At 27.0% G+C, this 23,231-nt stretch overlaps 1 protein-coding gene across 2 annotated transcripts in view; it reads left to right on the forward strand.

The window, feature by feature from the left end:
• Positions 1–379: 379 nt before the first annotated feature.
• The window catches only part of LOC112594424 (protein rhomboid-like), an 86,198-nt gene continuing 63,346 nt past the window's right edge, over positions 380–23,231 (forward strand). Inside the window, exons 1-4 of one of the 2 annotated variants that reach the window (XM_025339196.1) lie at positions 380–398; positions 16,876–17,068; positions 17,148–17,171; positions 17,273–17,437. In XM_025339196.1, the coding sequence (XP_025194981.1) occupies positions 16,889–17,068; positions 17,148–17,171; positions 17,273–17,437 (369 nt within the window). In that variant the 5' untranslated portion in view covers positions 380–398; positions 16,876–16,888. Of the gene's footprint in view, positions 399–736; positions 1,123–16,875; positions 17,069–17,147; positions 17,172–17,272; positions 17,438–23,231 lie in introns of those variants that run through there. The other variant, XM_025339195.1, reaches the window with a different exon arrangement.

The raw sequence follows: 23,231 nt of genomic DNA on the forward strand, positions 1-23,231 counted from the left end.
GTAGAGGTACCTCCTAATAAGTATAATATAACACGGAGACAACGAGGGGAGGGAGACTATCTTTACTAAAAATGGGGTAAAAAACGTCTCGCCGCAGAAGTTTATCATCGGGACTACACGATGCCCAAAAACGAGACGACCCTCCCCCCTTCCCTAACGATGACCTCCCGACGGCGAAAAACGCATCGTATAACCTACGGCCCCCCGACAGCACGACGACGATTACGCCGACAACTGCATCGGTGAGCCGCGGCGATGATCGGTCGCAACGTTTCAGTCAGTGTTCGTCCGGTCGTCACTCGTCGCGTGTCTAGCGTATATCCTCAGCGACTGTACATGCGACCGACGTTACGACCTCGTCACGTGCTGTCATCACAGATCACAAGCACAAATTTATTGTAATTATTATTATTATTATTATTATTATTACTGTCATCACACCGGGTCGAGCACGGATTGCGTCCGCGAATCGCACGTGCGCCGCGCCGAAACAACAGCGACGTTTTGTTGCCTCCCCGCCGACGTCGGCCGTGACTCCGCTCGTGTCTGCGGGAAACTATATCATACTCGGTGCAGTGCGCGCGCGCGCGTGCGCTTTCGCGTCCCACGTGTCTGCACGCGGCTCGCGCGCCATACACCGCTATATTGACCTTTGCGCGGCCCCTCCATTTGGCGCGCGCGACGCCTCCCCCGCAGCAGCAGCGGCGCGTCGCGTTCGACAGTAACGCGAGCGCGTGGTGCGCGTATGCAGTTGTCGGCAGTGCCGTGTGTGTGCGTTCGTCAAGCGGTTTCGCGATTTACGCGGTGAAATACCACGCCGGTGCGGTGGTCGCTGTCGCCGATTGCGATATCGCGACCGTATTGTTTTCGTATATCGCCGTGGTAACGCGTCGTGTTCGCGATTCTGATCTCGCCGCGCGTCACACCGGACCCGTTTTGTTCCGTCGTTTTTTCCAAACGCGGCGGCGTCGGCCGTGTTGAAGTTGCCCGACGTGCACGCGGTCTTCTCCCGCCTCACTATAAGGTGTCGCCGACGGTATTATAATAATAATAATATTATTTTACGTCGTCGCCACACACAGCAAATCGTCGTCTCCGCTTCAGCGTCGAGTAAACGTCACCGTATGTGTTATTTTATATAACGTGTACAACACGTAATATTATTATTGTCGTTATTATTATTATTATTATTGTCATTATCGTTTCCGGTTGCGCGTTACGAAATGTTTTCGAATTTGATAGAACGATGTATTATTATCATTTCGTCGGCCATAATTCCGTTTTTAACCCTTTGAAGAGTGAATTAAATTTTGTATGGATCATTCAGAGAGTGAATTGTTTTTATAAATATATCGATATTTTTCTTAAAGTAAAGACGTCATTTGACGTTTTAGATATTTATGTTAAAATAGTAAAGACGTCAATTGACGTCCCTATTCTTTTTTAATAAAGTAATAAGAACGTTTATTGACGTTAACGAAAATTTTCTTACTGTAATTAACACATTGTATTGTTTTGGATTTAATTTTAGTATTAAGTCAATTCTATGTAATAAAAAATAATTATACATTTTTTAAAAACAAAATTTAATTAGCTCAAATTAAAAATTACCTTTTATAAAACAATACATAAATAAATTTGATAATATAATATAGTATAATAGAACTCAGAACTAATCGAATTAAATTAGTTGCAATAAACTTAAATAAAAAATAACCTTTTTAAAACAATGTAACAAAATTGTTTTTTGAATAAAAACAGTAAATAAATTTAAATTAAAAATCACCTTTTGTAAAACAAAACATACATAAACCATTAACAAATTTCTTTTTTTTAAGGGGCTCTATGGTAATGATTTATGACGATTATTTATTATGTGACAATATTTTGCGCGTTCCCCTTGCGAGTTTTTCGCCGAGTCCTTTGACTTTTTTCCGTGTGTAACATGCTGCAATTCCACGCCGAAATACGAAATTTCACTCGAAAAACAAAAATAAATCGGTAAATGTTCTAGATAAACATATATTTTATGCGCATGAAATAAAAAAAAAAATATATTATTATATTATATTATACGTGAATGGAGCGTTCTCGTTTTGTATGCGAAAGTATGGCATTTAAGACTCGTTTCCTGTTGGTATTGCGTATATAGTATTATACAGCCGTTTCGTCGTGTCTTATTATTTTAGATTTTCTGGAAATTGGTGACAAACGTACGTGTCGCAATAATGTGAGTTTTTTATTTTTCTTACACATTTTTATAACAAACCGTATGAAATATATTCAATATACTACAGTGGTGCAGCTTAGCTGTTATAAAGGATTGATGGGGTAGGAGTTTTCAGACTGCGATGTAAAACCAATAAAATACATTCTTACATTAACCTGCGATTGCTATGCTAATATACGTCATTAATCGTGCACTAAGGGAATTTTTATAAAATATTTTCTATTTGACTATGCTATTACTACTCATTATAGTAACAAATTATTGGCGTAGATTACACTGCGATGACGGTAAATATACTTTCATTAGGTATAATTTATTGTGTTATGTTTTATAATTTCAATTGACGTATAAATTGTGTGAAAAATTAAAAACCGCACACAGAAAAAACGACGTAAACATAAATTCTTGTTTGGATAACCAACTCGATGAACAAAAATAATAAACCGGGATGGCGATGTGATACCATTATCCTTCATGCAGCAAGCATGCTCCCTGTCACACTGAAGTGGTTGAGATTTGAAAAAAAAATGCAATTCAAGATTTAACTACACGGTATCCCGTCATCCCTTTAAGTTTGGTCCGATAGTCTGGCTATACGACGTGTACATAAAGCGATTTCCGTCTTGATTGTATATCTATTATCTACTCGATTACACACGTTTTATATCACGATTATGTATGGCCGTACCGATGTATATCATAGCTGTCGTGTACAAATTTTTGATTTGGTTTTTTTTACGACAAAAATTACGTTGATTTTAAATCGAATAATTGTGGTATATTGTGAATTCAGCGGTCGGCTACAAAATGCATATCGCGGTTTTTCCTTAATCCATTATTTGATTAATAGCACATTGGCGGCGTTGACAACAATTATCTACCATACCTTTTCATATCGATTACTTATTTTTAAAACTGTATACAATTTTATACAGAGATATTAACTTTTTATAAATGTTTATTACACTGTAGCGTTTTTGGTACAGCTAATCGAAAGCACGAGAAATAGGAACATTATCATTTTTTACTTACGAAACGCGGGACACATAAATCACTAAATAATAAGTTTTTATTAAGAAAGCGTAAATAATTTTTCATTTATAATAATATCTTTTGTTTAAATAATTACTTTCAATTTTTGATCGTCGTGTTATAGTATAGTAGCCATCGTAATGAATTAAGACCACGCAAGAAAGTTATACAGCTTTTAAAATTAAAATATTTCTGTAGGTATTTATTACATTAGTGTAGTTTGTTTTCTGTAAAATTGCATCATGTATTTAAATTTCGTTGATGATATTTTTTCTTAAAATAATTTGTCACTAGATTAAAATTTTACTTACAAAATGTACTTGTGAAAATCGATGAATATTACTTAATCAATTGGTTTAAGTAGTTTATGACGATAGTTTTCTTCAAATTTAATTTTAATATCAATTTGATATTTTTTTATGACTAATGAGCAATTTACATAGCCATAGTTATTAATATAGTTATCGATAGGCAATACATATAAAACAAATAAATATTATATTGTTTATGTATATAAATATTCAGAATAATGAACAAATTAATTTTGACATTATGAAAATATCGACTAAAACTTCTAAATTTAAAATTTTTAAGGCGTTTCATTTTGTATTTACCATTCACATTTGTTAAATTCGTATTTTATGCCAACGATTATAAATTATGGCAATAAGCCACGATTATAAAACATTTTATACGCACGCAAATTGATTACTGTTTTGCAAATATATTAAGTCCAAATGGAATAAATATTTAAAACTGAATTAATACTATGCTGTATACTTACTTGTATACAGCTCAAATAAATAAAAATTATGAAATGCGAAAAAATAGATTATGATTTTCTTTATTCCTAGTGATGTACTGATATCTTTTTAAATTAAAATGTTTAAAGTATAAATACGCTTTCGTGACCATGTTTTCCTTATACCTTGGATGATAAAACACGTATAGTACGTATAAAACGGCATTGTTTGTTTTAATTAACTTCAGAGCATACTGTTAAATCGAAACCGTGACATAACAGATACTGAGACACATAACATTGATAAGTTATATTATATTGTACAATTTTTAGGGAATTTCTCATTAACTCCTGTGAGTAATTAAATCTAAATGACTGTTCGAGAAGTTAACTGTAATATTGTCTAATAATATATTGTTGTTGGCTTTATTAGAGCGAGACCAATGTACCGTGTCCTCAACAACACGTGGCTTAGCAATAGATTGGAAATGTAATAGAAGTAATGTAATAGAGCCCCCTCTCCTTTGTTAATCATCCCTCTCACTCGAAATAATTTTCTGAATAGTCCATGATTTTTTTTTTTTACACTTAGCGCATACAAATATTTGTAAGCCGCGGATGTAAAATACAAAATGCGGTCACCCTCTCTCATTTATCGAATAAGATGCGATTACCCAAAAGTAGTACATTACGTGCCGCTGCAAGTGCTGGTTTGATCGTGAATATATTCGTGTATAAGCCTATACATTGGTTCTTAGTTGAGTTTAATCAACAAGATGAATATATGTGGTACAAACTTGTATGCAATCGAAAAGACTGCATAGAAGATATTTCGTGAATTTTTTTTTGATGGATAATATTTAATAATAATCAAAATACTTAATTCCATGTAAATAATTAATTGGGTCAAGCGATTAACTGATGGTCACCACTCGTCCTACACATTTAAATTTCGTTTTAAAAAATCGAATTTCCTTAAAGCCATCGTCTCAAAATTCGAACCGACAAATCCATATAAGATATGCAAGCCGTGAACGAAACAGCTAGCGACAGCGTATTATGTTTTAAGGTGAAAGGGATACCTACTGAAACTTTTGTTTCAAGTCTGAACTTTTAAATTTGTCTTTCAAACTACGATAGAATATTGATATCAGTGATAAAAATGAGATAACGAAATAATTCATTGTATTAATAAAAAAAAAAAAAAAATGTTAACATTATTCTATTATTGCACGCTAATACTCGATAGGTAGTTTATTAGTTTTGTTTTCATTGCATTTAGTGCATTTCATATTCTTATGATTAAAATCATTGTTAAATTTAGAAGAATCAAAAATTGCGTTACTTAAATAAAAAATAATATCAAAGTCTATAGTTTATAATGAATCTTTTAATATATTTTAATTTCTCTACTGTCAATTTGTATCTATATAAGTGTATAAAGACGTAAAGTGCATTATTGTTTATCGTACAACTCAGCGATTCCTAACCTAAACTACTCGAAAAAATTTGTATAATGGTGGAAAAATATTGAATTTCTTTTGTCTAAGTTTAAGGTTATAATGAGAGATACCTACAGGCTACAATCCAGCGAAATATTGAACTCAGGGGCACGGAAGAAAAATAAGGTTGGAAACCTCTGGTATGATTATACGTCATGCAAGATAAACAAATTAAAAAGTAAAAGACACTTGGTTATACTTATACATACCTATATTACCAATACACATTTTATTTGAACACATATTTTATCATATTTTACAGTTTTTTTTATTTTAATTTTTTTATTAAAAACCAAAATGTTATCACTTATCATTAATCAATTGGCAGCCGGCAGCAGCTGTTTCGTAATGAGTGACTGTAATAGTCGATCGTTGTTGTTTTATAGTCATAGTCATATAATACATTAGGATATACTAGGTATTGTTCGGTTTCCCCTATTATATACAATTTGTTATTGCGTATGTGTTAGGGAGCTGGATTCCTTTAAGGCTAAAGCATTCGTTCAACCCTCACAAAGTCGATCGCCATTCAAGCTTACTTTCTATACTGTCTAGATTATGATAGGGAATATATATTATATTATTTAGGTATATATAGTTGGTAATGGATATAATACAATATGCTTAATATCTTATGTGTCTTTTTTCAACGAAACTATATAATATATCGAACCTTAATATCCTATTATTTTTAGTTCCTATACATTGATTTTATGTTTTCTTATACATATAATAATATTTTTGAAAGTTTTTTAATTTTAAATGTAAATCCGTAATAATATCGGTACTTCGTCGCGTCTCAGTATACTCGTATAGGAATTATTTTCAGTGGTTATTCAAACTAATGTATAAATAAGTTACAAAATATATAAATAGTTGATATTTTATAATTATATAAATATTAATTTAGGATCGAGTAAATTGTATTCTCTGTCTTAACAGTAACATTTTAACTAAACAGTGTATGATAAAAATATTTACGTTTCAGCAAGTGTCATATACAAATAAAAATAATAGTTAAAAATTCTACTTATGAGTACTTATGGTAAGTACTTTTAAGTAATTTACAAATATAGTACAATATATATATATTACTCTCGTTAAAGAGTGTATATAATTTACTTGCAGTATTATATTTCTTTAGATAATAGGTATATTTAAACACTATAATGTTACATTTTTAGAAATTTTTAAAAAATATTCTAAGAATAAATAAATATAAAATATGCACAAACTTTATACTACGCGTATAAATGTTTTAATAAATATATTTTCATCAATAATACTTTATTTTTTAATGGTTTATCATGTAATGTTCTTGTATTATCCAATAATGTTAAATTTTTTTGATAATAAAAAAATGTTCGTAATTAATATTTTTAATATCAACAACCTTAATATTTATTATAAAAATAACATCAAAAACAAAACAAGATAGATTAATAAATAAATTGTTATAAAATCACACTGGATGAATAATGTAAAAACGTAAATATTTATGTAAAACTAGTTTCCGTTAAATTCGTTTTTATCTTATAATTTATAAATGAATACTAAAGAGAATAATTTTGACCAAATATTTGTATCAGATTTTTTAAAGACGATCTTATTTTCAAAATCTTTTAGTACTTTTTGAGCTATTATAGATATTTAAAATAATTGTTGACCTTTTTTTAGTTTTTTTGTCCCTATATTAAAAAATTTAGATTTGTTGGTAAAAAAAATTAAATACAGCAATTAAAAAAATATCCATAATAAATTATCTTAATTTTTATTAATTAAAAGCATTTGAAATTTAAATTCATTAAAATAACCAACACTTGAAAAATTATTTAATAAAAACCATAAAATTAAATTGAAAATTTTTAATTCAAGTTTCAATTTTTTCTGACGATTTTAGTTACTATGTTGTTATTTAAAAAAACTATTAAACATCATAATGATAAGTATACGGATTTGAAACTTTTTACCATTATTACGTATATTATTATTTTCTATATACACAATAAAATAGTCAAAATATTTAGACTAATTCTTAGCTATTTATGTACCTCATACTTTTCAGACTATTCATATCCACTTTACACATGCGGTATTGAGATTGAGTATTGGTTATTATAAATTAATAGCAATTATAAGTATATTATGGTAATGGTATAATATTACAACAATAATTAAAAATAAGTAAAATAAGTATTTAATACAATATATTTTAGCTAAATAAATTCTATCAACCGTATAACTAAATAAATTAGATAATATCTTTAAATATTGAGGCTGACATATCGTCTACACTAGAATCGTTTAATATATTCAGTGATATGTTTTAAAATTTATCAAATAAAAGTAAACAACTCAATAACCACGAAAACGCTCAAAACCTATTATAAAGCGCTCTTTCAATGAAAGTTTATGCATATTTATATGCACTATGTATTATTATACATTTTGCATATATATTCAGATTTTTAATAAAAAAAAAATCTTTGACATCACTGAATGATCAAAGCTGCTTATTTATAGTTTTAAACTATTTTTTTTATAGCTTTATGTAAATATATTTAGCAATGGCTGAGTTTATGACAGTAAATTTCACACAGCTAGCAAATCGCAGTGTATAACATTTTGACGTCTGCAGTCATAATATCGGAAAGTTTTTTTTTTTAATATCTGAAAACATTCGTGTTTGTAAATTTTATTAATATTTTGTACTTAATATATTTTATAATGTTCAATTTGAATAACACATTAGTATTAATGAAAAATATTAAATTTATTATTATCTCAGATCATTCATCGGTAGACATTCCGAAGTCACTATGTAGACATTGTAGACTATTTAATTATATCAATTAAATATTATTAGTTACTGGATTACGGAGGTATTATTAAAATATTATTAGCTTATGTACAGTTTAGTTTAAATAATATATATATATATATATATATATATGGTGTTATACATTTTCAAAATATCTGATAATTAAATCGTATGCGAGCAAAACATAATATTACAAAGTTGTGTACGTGAAAAGTTTTGTTTTCAAATCCAAGGGAGTAATTTTTTAAAGAGGAAAAAATCTCTAGTGCTTGTAGTATGCATACAATTCCTCAACGAGGGTGAAGAACGTTTGAAAATGACTCATCTCTTGCAGCCACCCTTGTGCAGCGGGATGCTTTGTACGTACATTCTATCATGGACGCATGTGCTTTTTAACCCTGCTATAGTATAGTCTCTACCCTTCAAAACTAAAATCTACAAAAAGCGATATAGTATAAATATGTATATTTTTTCTTTTAAGAACGATAATTTATATTGTGTGTTTATAATTGTTTACTTTTATAGTATATTATACAGTAAAAAAATATTGTGTATACAGAGCCAAACATAAAAATACTATAAAATATAAATACATATTTTAAATTTATAGTATAATAATTATTTAAAGAATTCAAAGAACAATATAATCTATGTTAAGAATACGTCGTAGTATGGTCATTGCGGTCAGTCATGCAATATTATATTATATAACTATAAAGCTCACCAGATATTATAAGTATTATAACGTATAGTTTTGTATATAACCACAAATAATGACTCTGTTGATGAATGATTATTATTTTTTGTGTACATATAATATTTATAGCGAATGCGTTTAGGATACATTTATGTATAATTTCTTATTTATTTTATAAAAATCTATACAGTTATTTATCATAAATATTGGCCTTTCGATTTTTATTTTTTATTTTTATTATTATTCGTTGCTTGGACACTAGCTGTAAGTGGTATCGTAACCTGTACGAGGACAAAGGTGGAGCTGCTTATTTCCTGTGACGGACATGATTATGGCATAGTTTAATTATTATTATAGAAGGATAGGTACTGTATCGTGTTAAAAACGCCAAGTCAGCAAACTGGAAAGGGGGTTTTAATGAGTTTTTTTTACCGATTGTTCTATTTTTATAAGCCAGCATATGTAGTAGCAATAAAATAAAAAATAATTTTCCAAAGTCTGACAATAAAGTATTCCCCATAAAGATAAATAACTCATCAAAATACGCGCATTTCGTTCTTTTAGGTCAGTGGTTCCCAACCTTATTTATTCTATGCCCCCTTTGTAGATTTTCAAAAATCTCGCGCCCCCCACCTATAAATTGAAAAAATTATAATTTTTTTTGTTTACTTTACATTTTACAAATAAACTATATAATATTCGGAAAGACTACTTTTTTTTATTGATGATAGCAATTATAAAATATAAATAATTGTAAATAATATAGTATTATAGTGGAATTTTAAATATAATAAAATTTGATAAATAAAAATTTTACTTTGTGATGACTGCTTGGGCCTCCTCAGCGATGTGTATACGCCCCCCAAAGGGGGCGCTCCCCAGGTTGGGAACCACTGTTTTAGGTTAACGAAATTGGCAAATGTACGTACCTATAAACATTCTGGCCGTAAATTACATTAGCCAATATTAAGTACTATGTATTGTATACGTGATGCTTTATTTTTAAATGGTCGAAAACGTGGGTGGTAACATGACCTAGTTCGCTTAATAGACCACCAAAAACAAAGTTATACTTTTATCATTATATGGATTAAAGGGTCAAGTCTACAAGTCTGTAAAATGTCAATGTCATTAAAATAACAAATGACTTGTGTTACGTACACAAATACACAATACTAATACCGGAGTCCGGAATACCTATTCGTATTCGAAGTAATAAGTATTATAAAAACATTAGGATGATTTACAATACATAACGTATTAGCATATGATATAAAATTCTATGTTGAAAAAAAAAAACATTATTTTAAAGATTGAAGTGAATTGACTGTCTACAAATTTTAAAGTATATATAACGTCTTATAGGTTTTTTTAATATTTTAATTTTAAAACAAGTTGTGAGCATTTTAAAATTGTTAGAATAACAGAATAAAATGGATTTTTCTAGGCGTAAAATTTGCCATGTTATGCAATAGTAAAACGAATGATACAATAACACATTCGGATATAATTACGTCCTTTAAATAATTTTTTTTTTATATAAGCTCCATCGGTATATATTAATTATAATAAACAAATTATGTTTTTTATTTTTTCAAAATTATTAAATATATAATTAAACTTTATATTATTACGATGTTTATTATGATAGTCTATCATTTATATAGATATAATTACGTTAGAATAATATTGTACTTGATTAATGATTAATATTAGTCTTATGTTCTCGAATCTTGAAGTTTCTTGACAAGTACTTAATATTATTATGCTAACATTGTTAATAAAAATTATAAGTATCTACAATTTAAGTAAATTCTAAACAACCATGCGATGAAATTATAATTTTCACTACAGTATATTTAAAAAGCAGTCAGTCGTAGATGCATATATTTAAATACTAAATAGATTTTACTTGTTTATTCTCCTTACTTTTGCACATTATGATTTATTCTTCACAGGTATGTCTAAAATTATAAAATAATAGAAGAGGATCCTGAGATTCTTTTCGTCAAGGATGTTCTATTTTCTCTGTTCAAAAATATAAAATACCAATCACTTAGTAACCTTGATACATAACTGTGGTTTAAAATTGTTATACATTTGAAAAATAATTTTGGTCTGTGTATGGTTTATTACAACGTGTAACTTTATCAAGGACCAATATTTAAGTAGAACATTTATTCTAAATTGTAAGTTGCTCATGAAATTAATTGGCAAGATTTTAGAATGTTAAAAAAATATAGTCATGAGTTATGAATAAAAGCGACCTTCAAGTATAAAATGTTACTATTCCGAAGTATAAATTCTATAAAATAAATCAGGAAATACATGATCGTAAAGTTTAAATAAATATCATTAAAAAGTATGTGATAAACTTTAAACATTTCAGATACGATTTGAGTTCTTTTAGATTTAGCTAAAATTTAGTAGTTATCTAAAATTAATTGTTGACCTTGTAAAACGAATGTTATGTAAAACAGTGGCTTTTCTTGTTCCGATCAGTTTCAAATAATATTTACGTTACTAAGTAAGTATTTGTTACACATAACTAACTAAATAGGCTATTTTTATTTGTAAAATAGAAATGCTTATTAAATGCCTCTTAAGTCCTAATTCGTTATAACCTATTTATATCAGTTACTGAAAGATCACGTATCCTCAGGTAATAATGTACCTATATTAATTAGAAAATTTAAAGTCGTCTTGATATTTAAGTGATACATTTTATTTTATACTTATACTTTTTAATAATACATAATTATAAGAAAAAAATATATATATTATATAGTCCATCCACTCATTAGGAAATATCTGCTTTCTATATGTGTCAATGTAAAGATATTTAAGATATGTAGTATGTTTAAAATATTTACTAGGTATAACTGCATAAGCTTACATTTTTAGAATGATACTCAACTATAAGTAACCGTAAAAGGCACTTACAATTTTTGTATTTTATTTTATCAATGGTAATAGTTTCAAATCGTTGACATGGGATGTGGGAAGAAACCCGGAAAGAATTATAAATTTTGCAGACATGATGATTTACTCAATACGTCAAATGACCTAATTATCATTATTCCTCATCAAATATCCATAGACATTCAATGTCCTGTGAAAATTTATTTTTAAAACAAATCATTCAAGTATAAAAAGTTTTAAGGAGTAGCATAAATAATTTAACTTTGCTTGTTGGTAGTCAAAATTACACAGTTCAAATAAATAAAATATTAAAGCATATTTATATCATAAATATTATGTAGTATGATATATATGTTATCTGATTATAACACCTAGTATATAATAATCTGTAGATGGTAAATAAACTTAAATTAGGTTTATTATTCAAACTTCTTTAATTAAAATAATTTTAAACGTTAATTTTTAAAATTAATTATCAGAAAACGACGAATTTACTTTATTCCTGAATAGGAATCCTACTACACATCTTATATTGTTGTTAATTATCTTTTGAAAACTTTCTAGCATTTATTTTACTCGTAGTTGGCGTATTATTTTTTTCTCGTATCAAACGATGTTATTTTATGCAAGCGTTACGTCGTAGGTTGTGTACAAAACTATAATAGATTATGTTTTTATGTAAGATATTTTATGTATCTGACATTTGACATTTTTATAGTCTTAAGAAGAAGACTTAAGTTCTTAAAAAAATGAGAAAAGGATATTATAATAATAAAAATACTATTTTCTTCCTGTAAATGCTTATTATTAACAATGAAAACTCAAGTATTCTAAAATAAAAAACAAAAATTAAATCATATAATTACACTTTATTATCAATATTTGTTTGAAATTTGTATCAGTCGTGATCTCATCTAAGCTACAATTAAATCATTAATAAGTATTTTATGGAATTATATTTTCTCATTTCGATATTATAAATATCAAATAATTGACACAATAAATGATTGAGTGATATTAAATTGAAATTTAAAATTATAATTCACAAAATAACTTTTAATAAATACAGAGAACTATACTCCATAATATAATATTGAGTGTACCAACTACCAACTATCGTTATTAAATAGGTTATTATAAAAGATGTGTTAAATTTTGATTCAGTTATAAGCCATTGTATCTATAAGTTTAAGTAAAAAATGAAAAACCATTCTGAGAAATACAGTATGTCTTTCTATATTTCTAACGATGCTTTATTGTAATATGTTTAATTTACTATTTGTTATATATTTTTTATTACATAAAAAAAATTTAATTGGTAAATTATCTATAGTAAATAATAAAATATGCAGTAACGAAAAATTTCAAGTTCTTAGGAATTATATTTTTTTGAATTAGCTACAAAAATTAAAAAAAACTAAAATCGTTTCTTCTTTTTTTACTTATATAATATATAATTTTTTTTTTTAATTAGGTGATTATTTATATGAAAAAAGTGTACATTTTTGATATTCTTATGTTTTTTTAAAAATAACTTATGATAAATCCTGTTTTAAATGTTTAAAATTTTTTATTAACATACGTATCATAGTATAAATAAAAATAAACTAAATAAATCAATCATTTATAATATCTACGTTCATATAAAAAGCATAAAAAAAATCGAATAACTTTAAAAATGTTATCATGTATAGTAAATGCTAATACTTAGAAAAATTTATGAGAAACCTCATATTATGAGACTATAAAAAGCTTTTTTACTAAAAAATTGTATCATACATACATACATAAAACAATAAAAAATTCGACAATTAAAACATTTACAAATTTAAAAAAAATGTTTGAATATATTTTATGTCTAGTAAATTCTATTATGAATATTCAATGAATATTTCAAACCCTATACAGTTGTTTATTTTTGGGTTATTATAACAAAAAAAAAAAAAAACATTTTGTTTAAAACTTGTTTCGCGTAAAATTCCCGTTTTCTCTGTAATTTTGAAAAATACTAGCAATTGTTACTATTGGCTTTCAAAAAGTACCTATATAATCCAATTTTTTACCAGAAACCACCTAAAAAAATTTAAATCAAAGCATTTTTACTACTTTGAAATATGACGACAAACAAAAATAATTAAAAACACACATCATTAGACATTTTTAGGTACGTTGTTGCTCTGTTTAGAATTAAATAATCAATATTGCCCATTAATAATAATTATTTAATGTGAATTAAATACTTAGTAACAAAACTATTTACTTACTACAATTAATTGTATAGTGTTATACTACAGCACACATCCTTCAATATTTTATATGAAATAGCTGTCGATATTATTACTTAATCCTTTCCAATTAAAGGGAGTAGTTAATTGGCTATTCCTATATACAAACCGGTTTCGTGAACCGGGTTTTTGGACAAAAATAATTTAAGTTTTCTATGTTAAGAAGATCTTAGTAATGAATGACGTGCGTTCAAACTAATAAAATCAAAAACGATGTAGCATCGTAAACAAAACTAATGTATTCAATATTTGAAAAAGTAATAAAATAATATAATATATTACCTATTAACTAAGTAACGTTGCTCTTAAGGGTGATATTAAATGTCATGTCTCTGCATGAATTACGGAGTGCTAGTAGAACTATTTAATTTATTAATATGTGATACAGAAATGTATTATAATTTGTCTTTAAGATATATTAGTATACCTATAATAAATCATTTTAAAATGAAATGTTAAAAATGTAAAAGTTAGTGTTTGTTAGTCTTTACTTCGTAATCCAAACTTAACTACTAGCTATGCAAATAACATATATTCGTTCTCAAAGTTCCTGTGTTTTATTAACCTAAGTCAATTGATTGACTGTGACATAAACTATGAGTTAGTAATGTATAAATCGTAACAAAACACTAATACATAATTGATTATTATGTAGCATTTTGCCGATTTAAACAAGTATAATAATATTATGTGCACGCACTATTGAATAATGGTGCCTGAAAATTTAATCTATAGGCAGCTAACTTAACGTATTTAATAGTTGTGTACTCATCTTACAGATGGCGTTTTATTATTCAATTGTATTTTAAAATATAACATAATATTTTGTTAAAAAAATGGTTTTTTCTTATTTATTGCTTAAGCTACATGACTACGACACAAGTCCTTGATTTTATTCTTTACATATTGTATTTAACTGTAATTAATTTTTATTATTTTACTTAAAAGCTACACTTACACATACATATTATTATTATTGACTAATGTTTACTATGTTTTGTGATTATTAATGGCTATAGTAGGGCATAATAGGGCAATGGGCGGAATTTTTTAACGAATAAAGTATAAAAATCATATTTTGTTACTAATTATAAATTATTCTAATACTTAATAACTATGAATTATTATGTAAAAAAAATTAAACATGATTTCAAAATGTATTTTTTTTTTTTTTTTTATTGGTTTTTCTGAAAAGTAAATATTAATAGTACTTTTAATCTATTTAATTAACTTCATGGTATGATTCATATTGAAATACAAAATTTTATTTCATTCTAACAGAATATAAATTAATATGATTTTTCATACGAGTACATATGTTGACAAAAAGGGTAAACAAATTTAATCATCAAGATTTCTTAGTTTTTAAACATTCAATTTCTTTTTATATAGAATTCAGGATAATATTTTATATTTTATTTATTAACATAAATTACTGACACATAAATTATCAGTATATATAAGCGCGTTATAAGTGTCAAGTTACGAGTGCCAAATATTTTGATACATTTAAATTCGAAATCAAGCCAAAGTATTCATTAAAATTCTTATTGCATACATTCTAGAAAAAATATAAATGATAAAATATCAAACTACAGTACATTAATGTACTTTGTTTAATATTTGATAGTTGAGTATTATGCGGTTGGTTATTCAAGGTTCAATTTTGATACGCTTATATATCCGACATATTAAATATTAAATATTAAATGTATTTTGTTCCTTTTATACAGGTTTGGATAATTTTTAACTACTAACATTTCATTATTATTTTTTATCAATCAGATACTTTATAATATATTATACACATACTACAATTATTTATCAATAAGAGCATCTTTGATTTATATTTTATACAGATTCTTAATACGTATGGAACAAATAAGATGTAGCTGTTTTTATATTTTATCAATTATTTGTACGAATAATAATACCTAATTATCTACATTTGAGATATAAAACTTACGTAGGTAATTACATTATTTCAAATTCAATAATACATAATTGAGTTCACAATATGTTTTATAGATATTTTTTTAATTTAATCAAATCTTTTAGATTTATTTTTAAATTACCACCTTTCGTTAACTTTGATAGAAACCAGTATTTAAAATAACAATAAAAAAAGAATGACACATAATTTGAAAAATTATTTATAGTTTCATTTTACTTCTGTTTATTACATATTTTTCAGCATTGTTAAAATTTTAATTATTTATGAAAAAATAATAAATAAGAAAATTGGTTAAACATAGTATTACTTTTTAATACTATAAAACAATTTAATAATTAAATTGCTCAACATTTAATTAAAAATTGGAATTAAGAGATTAAATTATGATATTATGGTATTTTGGTATATTTTATCTTCAGCTATTAAAATTTGACAACTTAGAAATTACTCATACAAATTTCGATTTATAAACATCAACATTTTTTAAAAACATTATCACCACGCGTATCATCATAGGACAATTCTTAAAAACATGGGGTGCAGTAATTGAGCATGCTTATAAGTGAATCGTTATATATATATCTGATTAATTATTGACATTTTTAATGTATTTATAAAATATAAAAAACTTAATAATTTTATAATTATTTTAGTTAACTGATTATTTATAATTTTATTTTATACTTATAGATAAATATTTGCGATGAGAGTGAGCCGAAGATATTTTGAACTCATGGTTTCTGTGATCAATCCATCGTCGGATCTATATCATCACAGTCCTTTAGCACCTTTGGCGTCATTCGACTCATCCGTTTCTGGAATTGAATCGTCCAGTACACAATCGGAAAAAAATTGTCTGTTCAAAGACTTCATATTAAATGATGTTTGTATAATTATAACTAATGATGGTAATAGTAATAAGCATGTGTGTTTAATTTATTTATTATTATTTTTTTCTACAGAAATGGAGAAGTATATTTGATAAAGTAAGTGCGGCATGGGTTACATTACAATAACTCATCATCGTCAAGATTCATTATTATATTATAATGAAATTCATATATTTTTTTTTTTGACATTTTATTAGTATGACCCTGAAGGTTTTGGTGAAATTCCGTGGAACGATTTCTTGATGTTATTGAATTCGTCGGATTTCGTGAAATTTATATCTCAGGAGAAACGTGATATCCTCCTAGAACGAGCTCGCCTATCAAATACGTCGGCTATAACTTTTCAAGATTTCGTCAATATCGTAAGTCGTCTAAAACGTTTATACTCGATATGAATATTATGTTGTTATAACGTGAGATTATATTAAAAACCATACGATTATAATCATATGTATTTATCCAAACTGAACGGTTTTGAAAAATATCGACATTCGTATACATTAAAAATCATCGATTAATCGGTGTATGGGGGACAACCGCGTTTATTATTCGTACTTACATTATTAAATACTATGATTATTAAATAATAAAATAGTAATTTGATACACACCTCTATTAAAAGTTTGAACTCGCATAATTTGGCGGTTTAAAAACACATATTTTATAGCTCGCAGTGGTGTGAAAGAGTGAAAGAGTGGCGTGTCCGTCTGGGGTGGTAACACAGTCGAGTTTTTGATAGAAAAAAAAAAAAAAACAAAACCAAACCGTGTGATGTCTGCAGACACTCGTTCAGGTCGTGCACGACGACAAAGGCTTGTGTGTGACTATAACTGTATTATATACCTATTATATTAGATACGCCGGTTATAATATATTATGTTTTTCATTAATTTTTGAAAATATATACTCGTCCTGCTCGTATATATTTATACATTATATATCGTGTCAAGATGTTGTGACTTTATGACGTACCCGCCCCCGCCGCCACTCTGAATACTTCGTTGCCGTTGCGTATACCTACGTATTATAATATATATATAAATAATAATAATAATAATAATATAATATAGTACATTCAATTAGAAAGATCTCCTACACCGCTGTAGCGGCGGAAATCCAACGACGATAATCACCGCTGGTACCGTCAGCGTAATGAATGTGATTCGTCTGACCACCAAAGAGACCGCCGCCGCCGCCGCCACCGTGTCGTGTTTATAATAACCTCTGCGCGTCTGTGTCGGTGTGTATTTTATCGGTGTGCGTGCGTATAATATATACAGATGTGTTGGCGCACAATATCATGTGAGAAACATCGGAGATGTTATAATAATATAATCGGCGGATACGTCCGATTTAGATTGTAATATTTTATATTATTATTAGGCGGCGGCGCAGTAGGTTCGAACTGTCGCAGTAGACAATAACGTGTATCCGACTTGAAAGTTTTAAAATACTCAGATATTATTACATAATAAATAATAATATTATGTTATAATCGTTTCGCCACCATCCCCAGTCTGTTTGCCACCCTGTGCGCCGCGTCTATACAAAATTTGTATCGTGAATAAAATATACGCCGTCGTCGTATTGTATATAATAGTATAAAATATTAAACATATAAGTGCGTATACGGCGGGATGTATAAACGTGAGAAAATATTTCAAACGTCAAAACAGTTCTCGAAGATAAAAAAAAAAAAATATTTATTTTTACAATTCAATTATAAAATTCTATAAGCTCGTATATTAGTGTGCTAGTGTGCATACTTTTTAATGTGATTTAAATTTACTTTTGATTACTCGAAGTCATGTATGGCATAAGTTGTGTAGTTTTTCCAATCTACCCAAACCTAATATGATTAGGTACCTATTAGTTTATATTTAATGGGTTTGACTGTTTGAGTATTATATTTTTATGTTCAATAATTGGAATAGCTAGGTAATTAATAAAATACACGATTATTGATTTGTCGCAGTCATTATATAATAATTATTGTAATATGTCAATATTTTAACGTTATGAGTTTTGATTTTAAAAAAATTTTGAATTTCCTAATTGTTCTGCCAAAATGTTAACTAACCGTTAACTGGTACTGACTGATGAATGACATTATTTTATGAAACATTAACTATAAAATTTATAATTTACAAAGATTTTTCTATACCAATAAGTTTTTTGAGCTTCTTAAACAAATATTACGTATGCATTTGAGTACGTGTATTCAGACTATTTTGATGTTGTCACATAATCATCGTCCGTACATTATATTGTTCGGTGCGGTGTGCATAGTTGTACAGAGCACTAGTGCGTGTGATTTGAGAATCTATAATAATATATTTCTCGACCTCAACATATATTCAACTCGCTAGAAGGCTATAAACTCGTATTATTTATAAAATTGTCAGTAAAGTATAGCCAGTATATGCATACACCAATGTATTTTTATTCAAAAACAAGTAAATAAATGTAGATTGTTTCATATTAAATTTTTTTTATTAGTTTTATAAAAAGCTTCTACGATTAATTGTCTTACTGTTTTATATATTTTATGGATATTAAAATGATAATTACACAATATTCTCCTTTTTTTATTAAAAAGAAAGTTTTAAAATAAAATCATTTTATGTATCGCGGTGAGCAAAATATTGACTTAAGATTGAAAATCGCCTACGAATTGAAATTAATAGGTATATTAGACATTTTTATGGGTAATCATTTATTTTTGATGAATTTAAGAGATTTTTTTATATTTATTCAGGTGTTTGGTGAATTGAATCTATTTACTTTTATTGTAAGTCTTGTATTTAATTTTAATGGGTTTGTTCTTTATTTTATTAAAACTTAATTAAATATTTTCTTATTAATATAATAATACCTTAAATATACAATAACTGTTGGTGCATACTTTGTTGTGTGAACTATGAAGTATGATTAATAACCGATTTCTAATTTATGATACGTTCAACGCTGCATATCTATTATACATTTTGAAATACTTTTAATACCTAATTAAAACGCTAACGAGTAAAATGTTTAGTTATATACAAAATCTAACAAACTATTATAAAATACTCATAATTAAATATAGATACAAAATTATTTATGTGGAATTTTAAATATTATTGTATAATTCAAATTAAGGAAAATTAAGGCAGACTTTATATGTACCATTGTGTGTGATGATAAATAATGTACTTATTGTGTATGTAACATAATAGGAAGTAATGAATGATTTTTGTGTCAATTTTGACAGGAGTTTCTGAAAAAAATATATTTTAACATTTTATTACATTTTTAGCATTCACTTCCAAATTATATAAAACTCGTGTTATTTTTAGTTTTACGTTATAAGTTTATAACGCTGCATTGTAAATACTTGACAATTAAATATATTGATATAAATTTGATTATTTGAACGTATGGCAAAAAAATAATTAAATAGGTATTAGTTTATGTATTATCATAATTTGATTTTGTATTTTATCTTAGATGGAAGTTTTTATAAATTTTAAATTATAATAATTTAATCTTAGTTTTATGTATTTTGGATTTTATATTTGTTTAAATGTACTGTACATATATCCACTATACAGGTAGATCATAAAAAGTTATTTTTTAATTGTTGTCATAAGTCAATTAAGCCATTACAGCTATTACTATATAAACTAGGTATATATATTACATTAATATAATGTATTATTCAATCCATTTAGATTTTGAAGTACTAAACTTAAAATTTATTGCTCTCCACAGTTTCTCCGTACCGCGTCAAAACGGTGTCTGTGAGTTAATACTAAAAGCGTTCACAGCTTCACGGTTATTTTCCCAAACGATATTTATAGATCATTCGATGCGGTTAATGAAAAAAAAAGAAACAGACATTTATCGTTCCTTGTCGCAGAGCACCCACGTAACCTTGTCGGTATCACCAGTGCTGTGTAAACACTGACATATTAATTTATACTTAAAAGTCCACCTTAATTTTCGCCCCTGTAGTCCGACGCACGCAAATGTGTGTGTTTTTTGTGCTCGTTGATTTACGATCCTCATACCTGCTGTCCAAACCAGATAAAAAGTCGGTGGGCACGTGAGAAGAAGAAAGAAAAAAGTAACACAACAGTTAAAAAAAAAAACATTACGATAGGATATTAAAACGTCGAATTGAGTTCCCATACACCAGTCATAGCGCCCAATAATATTCTTCTTCTCTTATCTGACAGAAAATATCGCGTTTATAATATAAAATATGGCTTTAAACCGACCAAAACGATCTACCGGTGGCGGTGAGCAAGTGTTTATTTTATTGACCACCACTTAACGGGACCCGACCTGGTCGCTCTCGGCACCCACTTAAGAAGACGAGGTTTATACGATGAGCGGCGACGGAGGCGTCTGCCGGCTATAATATACACACACGTTGTATATTTTCGAATTAATTAACTTGAATACTGGGTGAGTGTTATTCTTAAATGTTTGATCAATCGACAGTGATACGCATATTATTCTATTTTATAATGTATTGTACGAGTGTACACCAGCAAGCAGTTCTCATGAACGTACGTATCTGTATCGCTACGGAATACGAAATAAACAATAGTTCTAAACTTATAACCTAAGTAGGTACTATGAAAACGTAGTACATACTAACATTATTTTTATTATCGTTAACGAGAGTCGAGGAATTAAAAATGCAACGACATCATTGAGATTAAATATATTTACTAATGTTATGGTATACTAGATGATGCTATATAGATACTATAAGCCTTATATTGATGATTATATAAAATGTAATATTATTTTTAATGGTAGGTATGCGAAAATTATAATTATAATTCATAGTAGATACCTTCTTTTGTTTTTGTCATATTTTAATTTTTAATCAACCAATTAATCTTAATAAACAATTTATATTCGTATATAATAACTTCCTTTTTTATTAGGTATAATAAATGATAATAAATATTAGTAAATTTATTAATTTTAATTAGTTATTTTTCAAGATAAAAATTTCACAATAGAGTTTCTAATTAATTACTAAATTACATAAATTAAAAAAAAAAAAATCCAAAGATAAGAATTAATTTAAATTTTTAATATAATTGAAAAGTGGATAAATCTATAATAGTGTTTGAATATCTGATTCGGACAATAAATAATAAAACTAAATACTCTATAATATTTCTATTTTAATATTAATATACTTTAAACATTAATAAATTATAAACTTAATTCAGCAAAATGCATATTTATCAGTTCGTGTATTAGATATGGGTACATTAACTTAGTCTCCATTTTACAAAATAAATGTACAATATATTAAATTTGTGTGCAGTAGTTCCAATGTCACCTATGTAGTAAACTTTATTAAAGAGTAATTTGACCTAATATCAAACTGAAAGTTGAGAATATCAGCAGTATTTCTTATTTTATGATATATCTTTTTATTTAAATTTTAATATCTTTCATACTCAAACTCACTAACCTAACCTAATGAAAAGTTAAAATTTCAAAAAAAAACCACGATAAAACAGATTATGTATAATAAATTTATTAACTAATTTTATTTTATTTTGCAAAATCAATTCTAATTGTTACTGTAACATCAACCTATAATACTACATTGTAATACTGCTTATAGTTCTATATAGCATTAATGCATTATCGTAGTTGAAATTCACCCCCCCCCCCCCCCCCCCCCCGATGTTTTTTTTAGTGAATACTTCATTACACATCTTGTGAACTAATGCTATTCTGTAGATTATATCGTGAATTAATCGAGATAAATTTATAACTGAAAAATACTATATGTTTTTTATTTATTTTTTATACAAGTGCCTAATGTATTAGGCTATTTTCATTCGCGAAAAATTTTATTAATATTTAAGTAACTAATATTAATCATAAAACTAATCGGCACTAATTTTTTAGTGAATTTGTTAAGATTTTTAGACCGATGATTATGATTTTTGTATTTATTTTATATTTATTAAAGTTACATTATTTCAATAAGATTATTTTATTTTTATAATGGTTTTAAATAAAAATACAATTTATAAATGTTTGTATTTAATTTTTAATAGCTATAGGTATTTGAATCTAATTATAACTTTATAAATTGTTAATAAAATAGTAGCATTTTCAATAGATCCTATT

The sequence above is a fragment of the Melanaphis sacchari genome, unplaced genomic scaffold (genome assembly GCF_002803265.2).
Source record: "Melanaphis sacchari strain LSU unplaced genomic scaffold, SCAv2.0 Contig22_pilon_pilon, whole genome shotgun sequence".
NCBI classification, from domain to species: domain Eukaryota; kingdom Metazoa; phylum Arthropoda; class Insecta; order Hemiptera; family Aphididae; genus Melanaphis; species Melanaphis sacchari.